This window comes from Zerene cesonia, unplaced genomic scaffold (genome assembly GCF_012273895.1).
Source record: "Zerene cesonia ecotype Mississippi unplaced genomic scaffold, Zerene_cesonia_1.1 Zces_u004, whole genome shotgun sequence".
Lineage (NCBI taxonomy): Eukaryota > Metazoa > Arthropoda > Insecta > Lepidoptera > Pieridae > Zerene > Zerene cesonia.
Window position 1 is genome coordinate 2730265 of NW_024045134.1, and position 10625 is coordinate 2740889.

The 10625-nt window shown below is 34.2% G+C and overlaps 2 protein-coding genes across 4 annotated transcripts in view; one reads left to right on the forward strand and one right to left on the reverse strand.

Annotated features, from left to right (window-relative positions):
• The window catches only part of LOC119838744 (ras-related protein Ral-a), a 19577-nt gene extending 12609 nt beyond the window's left edge, over nt 1-6968 (reverse strand). The window contains exon 1 of one of the 3 annotated variants that reach the window (XM_038364841.1): nt 6811-6968. Coding sequence is in view for 1 of the 3 variants with exons in the window: in XM_038364840.1 (XP_038220768.1) it covers nt 6342-6395 (54 nt within the window). In the remaining 2 variants the exon portion in view is untranslated. Of the gene's footprint in view, nt 1-6341; nt 6717-6810 lie in introns of those variants that run through there. The other 2 variants (XM_038364842.1, XM_038364840.1) reach the window with 2 other exon arrangements.
• A 564-nt stretch (nt 6969-7532) lies between these two features.
• The window catches only part of LOC119838737 (GATOR complex protein MIOS-B), an 11543-nt gene continuing 8450 nt past the window's right edge, over nt 7533-10625 (forward strand). Inside the window, exons 1-4 of the mRNA XM_038364831.1 lie at nt 7533-7798; nt 8071-8265; nt 8673-8819; nt 9003-9155. Coding sequence (XP_038220759.1) covers nt 7669-7798; nt 8071-8265; nt 8673-8819; nt 9003-9155 — 625 coding nt within the window. The 5' untranslated portion in view covers nt 7533-7668. The remainder of the gene's footprint in view (nt 7799-8070; nt 8266-8672; nt 8820-9002; nt 9156-10625) is intronic.

Genomic DNA, 10625 nt, shown 5'->3' on the forward strand with positions numbered 1-10625 from the left:
GTAATAAATGTTATTTGCAGTTAACAATTTTCTTTTTTCTTTATTACAATATTTATGGCAAGACTAGGTATAACCTATGAAACTCACTCAAGCTGCAGATTTCTTACGGTGAATTTTTTTGGAATTGGTCCAATGGTTAGAATTTTAAAATCCGTTTCTGTTGTGTTTTATGTGAAAACATTTAAACATACAAATCTTTGCTCTTAATCGTATTTAAAATTATTTTAAATACTGGCAACCCTGCAGATACTAAACCAGCTTTTATTAAACATAGGAATTTCTAGAGATACAAACATATCGTCTGAACTAACGGAACCACGCAGAGACCCGGTTATGCGAGAACAGTCGCAGGAAAGCAATATAGCTGGCGTGTAATTGTAGACATTCCAAGACACACAGAAATCGTGTATCTGTATTATTCGAGTAATGCATAGAGGAAAATTTATCTGACGTGTGAAGACATTAAAATGATGAACAGTATTGTATGATTATATAAAGTTAATGATCTATATATAAATAACGTAAATAAGCCACAAGTTAGGTTTTACCGAGAGAAAAATGCACCACAGGTGAAGTCGGGGCGGACTGCTAGTATGAAATAAACATAATTTAAAAACTAACAAATAGTTGTAAATTGTGTCCACTCTTGCAAACGTTGAAAAATTTATTTAATCCTGGATATCCCAATCATGATAATAATAAAAACTCATGAAATGATTGTACTGTCACCGATCCATGAAAAATTGACAAAGTTTGAATTAAATATCTCTTAATAGAGTTACTCTTTCCTTAACCATCGTACAAGCTTTCAGCCCGAAAGAAATACCAACTTTGCGCCTGGCTCGCGGTCCAATAACGCAACTCAACATTTATAAAAATCACGAAAATCCACAGAAACTATCATATTTTAGAAGCTATCATATTATCTATCATATATAACTATCATATTTTAGATACTTCTAACACTTTCGACGTTAAGAGCGCGAAACAAGGAAAATGAGCATTAAGCATAATGTATAATATATAACATTTATATACCGACTTCAATCGCAAAGAAAATGTACCATAACATAGTCCTAAGCGTCAAACAACTGCGGAACCGAAACCGAAACCGCATGAAACTCGTACTTGACCTTTTTTGTCACAATATGAATGTCAGCGTTAGTCATAGACAAGTATCCTTATCACTGACCTCCGCTATTTTTAGTGTAACTGCGCGTGAGTCACTAATTTGGGCAGATAATCAGATAGGCTCGTCTAGTTCAGATGTGACTCATGATAAAGATCTCCGTGTATACAAATAATTAATTTAGTCGTATATTTTATCGAAATTAAAAGGACGGGTTTATCTTTGATCTAAATATACATATATAATACGTAAAGGTGACCGACTCACTGGTCTATTAACACACAGCCCAAACTACTGGACCGATCGGGGTGAAATTTGGCATCCGATAAGAAAGGATTTTGAGAAATTCTACACCGAAGGTGATAGTATATAGAATGAATGGTTGTAAGATGAAAATTCATTTTCACCAAGCAGGCGAAGCCGCAGGCAACAGCTAGTTAAAAATAAAATCAAAAACTATAATTTTTTATATTTTCTAGCCGACCTGGCAAACGCTCTTCTGCCTTACTCGTATCATTTCTGAATATGAAGATTTATGTTGGCCGATTCTCAGAACAACCCTATATGCACACAAAATTTCATAAGAATCGGTCCAGCCGTTTCGGAGGAGTTTTCTTACTAAAATTGTGACACGAGAATTTTATATATAAGATAATAATATAGTGATAGTGGTTACAAATAGAACTATGTATATATATACTTATATACATCTACTAATTATAACATAACATTCAGCACACATTTATTGGTTAGCCTACTTTTCTTATCTTTGAAACTACTGTCATTTGCGTTCTCGGTAAATAAAATTGGGAGTTGCCAACAAAAACGTTAAGGTTAATAACAAATTCGTGTTAATAGATCCCCAAGATTACTCTCATTTTCGTCACAATCGCTTCTAAAATACAAGCTATCTTTTATTATAAATTAATGACGATAATTTTTCCCTAAGTAGTGGTACACACGTACTCCGCTGCGTCACGTAATGACGTATTTATCTACATCCATTGTCGTCATACAATATCGATCCGCGTATATTAAAAATGCATTCCTACAAACTTTGATTCATGGAATCAACAAATTCGTGGAAATACGTAGCTGTCATTAATGTGAATCAACTTTTAATTTTTTACTGGGTGAAGCGATATTTATAATTATTTTTTTATTTGTAAGCTGTTAGCCTGCCATGTCGCCCCAATGGCGGTTCTGTTTTCTGTTTAAAATAATTATCTAATACTACATAATGTTTATGTTTGAATTACGCCTGCGTTTTATTCGCAACGCATTTATTTTGCTTCTAAAATGAAAACATAATATACGAAAAAGCTATAATGTAAAATGCGAAATATAGCATACTACTGGATGTTGTGGAGTTACAAAAACTCAGGATAAGAGATCGAAACAGCATTAATAATTGCACCCCGTCAAATTCAATAAAATTGCTATATGTTTTCGGTTTAGCTCGACTCCGACGCATACATATAAGATCATTAACCTCACAAGCAGGCTATAATTACGCCGGTTCGCTTTTCGTAAACCCTTATCTCACATATTCAGAAGATGCGGATGACGCAAGCGTGTTTTTGTATGTCATAGTTTGCAACTGAGCTGGTGGTTCGGCTTTCGCAGAGGTAGTTAGTGCCTTTATGTTATGAATGTGTTGCCGGTTTTTAAGGAGTAAGAGATAAGGAAATTATTGACGACTGGAAAGCAGAATTATGGACTGAGAAGGGTGAGGAAAAGGAAACGGGCCCCCGGCTCCCTTTTCCTGACCTCCACCGGTATCTTGCTTAAATATTTACTACTTTGGTCATATCTTATACCTTTAAATAAACGAGCAATTTTTGTATATATATATATATATATATATATATATATATATATATATATATATATATATATATATATATATATATATATATATATATATATATATATATATATATATATATATATAATTGGAATCTCGGAATCGGCTCCAACGATTTTCATGAAATTTATAGGGGGTATATAGGGGGTTTCGGGGGCGATAAATCGATCTAGCAAGAAATTTTTTCTAGAAAATGTCATATTCGTGTTTTATTCGTGTTTTTTTTCCTGACATCTATTGGTGAATAATAATACTATTTTGCTTCGTAGATGGCTGGGCAACTGAAATAACACATAGGCACTTTTTATACCGATATTCCTACGGGATACGGACTTACGCGGTTTCAACCGCGGGTCACAGCTAGTAGACATAAAATAACACAGTGCTTTACTTAATGTATGTACCGCATACTTATTTGCGTCATAATAGGAGTGGTATATGGTCGGCTGTCCGCACCCGTTGGTGTTTGGGGATTCAAAGCCTTGGTTAAATAAGTGACGGTTAACGCTACATAATAACATAGAAAAACATTCATAAAATTACACATGCAAATATAAATATACAGTTTAAAGAACTAACAATAAAATAACACGATTTTATGTTAGAAACAACAAAATTGTTTAATTTAAGCGTAGTATACGTGAGGAAATTATGTAACCCTGGTGATCCTGATTAGACTAATAAGATAAACTCATGAAATTATTGTACTGTCACCTCATCCTTGCTAAGTGTCAATCTGTTTTATCTGTCCGTTTAAAGTGAGTCAAAACCGACACTAAGCGAGTCGATTACAAACAAATATATGGGTGAAGCTAATACTTAAAGCGCGAAAAAAATCAACACAACCTTATTCAGATATAGTTCCCCTGTAATGAGGCGAAAGTAGCTCAGGTTTGTCTGTCTGTGTGTTACGTTTTCACTTTTCGCACTTTAGTAGGGGAGCCCAAGAGGAGATTTTGGGATGTATTCGAGCGCGTCAGATTATTATAAGGGAAGGTACTTTACCTATTACTAAGTACCTCCAGAAAGTATGAGCAGTAGATATTGGTGGGTGCGCTCACAGGAGCCGCAGGAAATTAAAAAATGTCGATAATTCTCTAAGGTTACGCTCAAATTGTCAGATTAGCGAAATTTGGAGTTTTATGGTGTAAATAACCCGTAATATCTTCATCTGACGCGCTCGAGTCATATTTTTTTATATTTAACCTTTTATTCGTAGCCACGAAATTACCACATAAATTGTAAGAATAAGTTATATTTTTTTCAGTGTTATGCCAGAGCATTCAAAATATCAAAATCTAGTGCTTGAGTATTTCCACAGCCCCCTTTTTCTTTTATAATTAAAAAAAAATCAAAAACCTTTTTCCATCGCTAAAATTGAAAACACTATAGGACTTATTTTCTTGCTATCGCATAATCTGCGAATTCCAATAGGTTTCTGAAACGCTCGAGTAAATACACATTTAGCATCTTGGGCTCCCCTTCTACTTGGACAGCTGAATGGTTTTAAATGAGTTTGCATATGAAGATAGAACCTTGACGGAAACGGGCTACTAACTTTTCGTTCGAGAAAACAAATTTTGCAAGGGGAATTAATATAATTTGGTCTAGCATTAAAGTCTATTGAACAGACAGGATAAACGCAACGTTATCAACGATAGCGCATCGAAGAAACTACGACCGACCTACATAGGGAGCTGATAAATATAATAAAAACGTTATTAAAATTGCAATCGGATGAACTCGAAAGCGAATGCAAAAGTGAAAGGTGTGCCTTCGATAATTTTGAATAGCACTCGAATTGTTATCGCGCTCCGATCGGCCGCTTATCGCAGGCCGCGTGCCATCGTTCAGATGAAATCGTTGCATCACTCCAGTGTATCGTAACCACTGTTTATCACGGGTTACTATCGAGTACTATCTCTCTCTTAGAAATGAGAATAACATGCGAATTTCCGAATGATTACGACACTGCAGGCTTTATAAATAGACCGTACGTGTAATTAAAAGATCGACAGAGATCCTGTAACACCATCAATTCTAACAAGTGCCCACATAATATCAGGTGGCCCAACCAGCTCCGCTGCTTGCTATGCCAGTAAAAACGCAGTAATAATGACTAGGGAGCCCTGTCGCTACGGATTTTGATCAGATTTTCTTAGAGACAACGAATGTACGATACTCACGTAAAATCGAACATAAGAAAATGCCAACTAAAAAAAATTATCCGTTTAAGTCTAGAGCACATAAGCCAGATCATCTAGTAGTCCCTAAAGATGCTGACGTGTGAAATGCATCTGAAATACATATGCTACTTATCACAAGACGATTTTCATATCACCTTATTTCTCAATCATATATTATCTCACATCTTTATCTTCAGAAATCAATCTATCACAGTGATTTGGTATTGAATTTGTGTATCATCTTATTAGATGAATCAAATCTTCAAGGGATACTCTTATTCTTCACTTTAATTAATTCCAACAGTTTAACTATGGAAAGTGAGAATTATTCTAGTACTTTCAATTAATTGGACTAATTTAATAACCTGCAAGAAACACATTTACAGGAAGGGACTAATATAGTTATTGCTCAATACACCATGTAGAAAATTCATAAGGAAATATAAAAAATTGAGGAGCTAATATTATATCAAACCTATTCATACTTATACATGCTCAGATTGATAAACCTTCATTTAAAATCTGACCTGACCTAAAATGCCATAGCGTGATAATGAAGAATTTTTAATACAAAGAGCCATTCCCATTAACCATTCTAACTCTTACAGGTGCACATAACTCATAAATCATAAACAAACCATTGACTAAGATTGCATGACGGCACTGAAGAATTGCAGTAAAAACAAGATGAACGATTATAGAACTCTTTACAGTTGACTCGTTGTGAAATAGAAACCTGGGACAATGCTCCCTCGTGTGAACGGACTGCATACAAAGTGTCGATGCACAATTGCACCTTTCTATTGAGTGCACTTTCTAATTGTTAACTTAATGTGTTCTAATTTAGTACAATTTGTGCCAATTTGTGCTTAGAGTTGGGATATCATAAAAGAAGAAAGAAACTACACTCCAGGCTTAAAATCTATTGATTGTCCAAAGAAAATCACTATTAATTAACTAGATTGCATGGAGAACAATCTGTTAATAAATCAGAATAATTGCCTGTACACTAATATAATTATGTTTCATATATATTTTACTTTGCTAATTCATTTTATTTTTAATTTTAATTTTCTACAAAGACAGTTATTTATAAAAGCTTCCAGTATTGTGTCATGAAGGAAAAAGCCCTAACAATTAATCAGGTATTAACAAGTACCTTTTGCTCTTCTAAAAATGTTGTGGAGAGTTGGTATGCTATCGCCGTGAACATCACTGGCACTCTACACAGTCTCCTGTCTGCAGGAGCTCAGAGAGGGCCCTAGTAGTCCCATAATAGATGTCTTGATTCACAGAACAGAACTATTTAGATTGGAAACACTTAAATCTTTACGGTCACGTATCAAAGCTTGAAAGGATTAGTCACACGCCAAGACAATGGAACCGTGCAGTTGTCGTGTTGCGGCAGCTAAGAGTACATCGATCTAACTGTTTACCGTACCGGCCTGCACATTAACGTATGACCGAACCAGGTCAGGAACAGCGTCAGACGCGTGAGAACCGTAAGACAATGCGCGAGAAACTGTGGGAGAAGGAGAGGCGTTGCCGCTGTAGTAAACAATCACGTCACTGTACACCCAAAATGGCTTTAGCTGACATACCACTTAGATACGTAATTTATTACTCACCAGTGCAAAGATCTGATATCGTAGAAGCTGCGATTTACTACAAAATTTTGGAAACACCACTAAATTCCACTTGTTTCGTCACTGGTCATTCACTTTACTATTCACGGAATGCAGACAATCAGACATTCGAAATCGTGCAATCTGTCAAACTTAACAAAAGTCCTGTGACTTTTTCAGTGCACAGATTATATCACATACCCATAATAATTAACATTACGATCCAAGTTTTTTTATTGACTTCAATAGTTCCTTTTTATTTTATTGGAGTTTAATAATTACAATATTGTGTTGTTATGATAAGCTAGGACTCAGACATGATTTCGTAAACATTTTGGAAATCAAAAATATATTTTTAAGTTATAGGCACACGCACTTCTTGGGACATGTATGCATATCCAAGGAATTTCATAAAATTCCGATATCAAATGAAGAAAATATGTGTAAAATTAATGTTTACTATAAGTTCAAAAAGCTGTGAATCACAATTATCATCATAAGTCATAAAGGCAATTTTTAAGGACCAACCTAATTGTTAAGTTATTATAGTATAAATTATTTATGTACATTTCCCAGCAATTTTATAATATGAAAAATAACGTATATTTCCGTTGACAAATCTATTAACGCTATGGTCAATTATCAGTTTGTAATCATTATAATCTGACATTCCCTAATAATACTAGACGAATCTTTGTTGAAAGCTGACATCTAATGTCAAATATGTTCAAAGTCAGACTGTGAAGTGTAAATATTTTCAGTCCGTCAATAAAAATAAAACTTAAAATATTTTATAAAAAATGAACAATACGTAATTTGAATACAATACACAGTTCTGTAGATACACAAATAAAAATATTAATGGATAACATGTCGACCGGCAAAATAGACATTATATGGTCACCAGTACACCACGACAAATTCATTGTATGGGGTCAAGATATAACCCTTTATGAGGAGGCACGAATTAAAGATATAGAAAAGAAAACATGTATGTATCAATTAAAAAAAAAAAATAATAATACACAGCTATTAGTTACGTGTTAATGATTTTTTTCAAAATGGGTATCACAATGTGGTTTGTTTACATGTAAATGTAATGTTTTATGTGTTATAAGTGACGTTGGAAGGCAAATTATATACTTATTTGAATTCATGAAACTTAAGATAAAAATAAAAACACTTTAAATTTTAAACCATATAATTTATCATCAAAAATCATAGAAAAATAGTGTTCCTACTTAAATAATATGATTATTTCAGTTACACCAATTTCATCAACACGGGGTGCTGTTGTTATTGCATCACACAATGCCAATGGTGTGCGGTGTGTGGACATCAGTGCTATTGCTGATCAGCCAGACCCAATCCTGGCTCTTGGTCATGCCAGTGGAAGAATTCTGCTGACCAGCCTCAAACAAGCTTATGATCCATTAGGGCTTGTTGGCAGGGAGTTTTGTAAGTTTTTGTTTGTTTGAATATGCTAATCTCGGCAACTATTGGACTGATTTAAACATTATCTCTCTGTCTGTGCTGTAGGCTTTACATGTACCATGTATACCAGCTGAGGCAGACCTCAAATTATGATATAAATTATATCATGATTTCTGATAGAAGATTTTTAAAATTTAGTTGGTGTATATTTTTTTTAAATTACATACATACAAATTATAATATTAAATAGCTCATGGGCTTCACTCAGATAACCAACTGTACGGTCTCACTGCACTAGCTTTTTTTAACTTATTGGGAAAACCATTATCAACTGAATTTCCATATGTCTTGTGGTGGCAAGATGAACAGTTTTCTAGTATCATTAGTAAAAAAAAAAATGATGTAACATTTATGATTGTCTAATTTTTCAGCTGCAAGATACCCACGAGCTTGCAATGCACTCGCATGGAACCATACTGAGAGCAACTTACTGGCGGTGGGGATGGACAAGCACCGTGCTGACAACTGCATCATGCTGTGGGATATGAACACTTGTGGCACAGAGGAGTTCACTGGAGGTAATATTGTGCTGACATACGATTTTTATTATGTAACGGGCAACTGAACTGCTGTTTCACCTTATGGTAAGGTTTGGAATGATATTTATATATATGTGTAATATTAAAGTAGTGTTAGTTCTGTACCAAGATAGATAGACATGATTGAGCTCAAATGGCTGAGCTAGAAGTGTCCATTCGCAGAGAGCTCGTCGCCGGGCGCGCCGGAGGGCGGGCGCGCGGCGGCGGAGCTGGGCGCGGGCGAGGCGGCGCACGCGCTGGCGTGGTGCGGCTTCGCGCCGCGCACGCTGCTCGCCTCCATGAACATGAAGCATATCAAGATATTTGATTTGCGGGGTATGCTAATTGGTTCATTTTTGAGTTAGTAAGATTCCTTTTTACACGCTTTTTATTAGCTTCACCTGTATGTTTGTATGTTTGTATGTTTGTATGTTTGTTTGTTTGTAACCGACTTCTTTGGGCGCGATTTTGACCCACTTTAAACGGCCGGATTTCGTTCAAACTTTGTATATTTATTGAGGACCGATGACAATACACTAATTTGATAAAATTATTCCATTTTTCATTTTGTTAAAGCGTGGTTTTTAGTTTTTTTTAACTATTATATTTTATTATTATTTATTTCAATAGTGCGATAGTACTTGATATGAATTGCAGACAAATTCAATTCACATTTTTGATGTTATGTAATAGTTAGTTTAAATACCAATTTGCTTTTAAAATATCTATAAGTATGTTTGTATTGTTTATATAATGTATACATGTATGTTTATTTCTTTTGACTGGCACTCCAACATGGGGCTACTGAAAATCAGCGCTGCGCATTACGCTTAGCACACGCTGAGTAGATACCCTTTTTATCACCACCGTCTAGTCATAAGTTCACTTTTTAATTTTAATTTTAATTTAACTGTGTGTAAATGTGGTGGTGTTAAATAAACATTATTTCTTTCCTTCTTTCTTTCTAAAATTATTATTTCTAATATATTCTCAATTTAAAATCATAAGAATAATTTTTGTGTTAAATGTCTCTATATTTAATCAAGCTTAGAATTGTATAACTACCCCAAATAGGTATATAAATAAAACAAAATAGACCCAAGAACACAACACCTGAAGAAAATTGTTAATAAAATCAAGTAAGGCGATATTTTCATAAAAATCAAAACTTATGAAGCTTAGAATCTTTAATAAAGACTTAAAAGTATCTATTTTAACACACTTCGAATCATTATCGAACGAGTCAACACGTTCTTCATAATACAATGTCGACGCTATTCATACATCGTTGTGGCATCTCGTGAAGCGTCTGAAGATGGCAATAAACGCAGAGGTAGGGATGTGAAAAAACAATCGCTTTTCTTGAAGTAATAATCGATTTAAATGTGTGATTTTTTTTTAAATTAATGATCGATTTTTTGTTGTCGTAAAGTAACAAAAATCGGGTGCCTACTGCTACTTTATTTCCCAACGACCGGTTTCCATTAAAGCTTTTATTTAACAAAAAAAAACTTATTTGATTAAGCATATTTTTTAACTTGTAATTCGTGTATTACCTGAATGTCTTACAATGCGTGTAAGGTAAAAAAACCTCTTATTTTTAGGAAAATTGTTTACTACTATTCATGACACATATATTATTATCAGGTGAATGAGAAAATATGTAATGTTCGTATTGACTTGGCCTATTTTTAGTAATAAACACCTGTGTCAATATCCACAGTATAATATTGTAGTGTATACATGTGGGTAGGACTAAAATCATGTTTCAACGCTTGTCAGTTTGCTACGGACAATAAAAGTGAT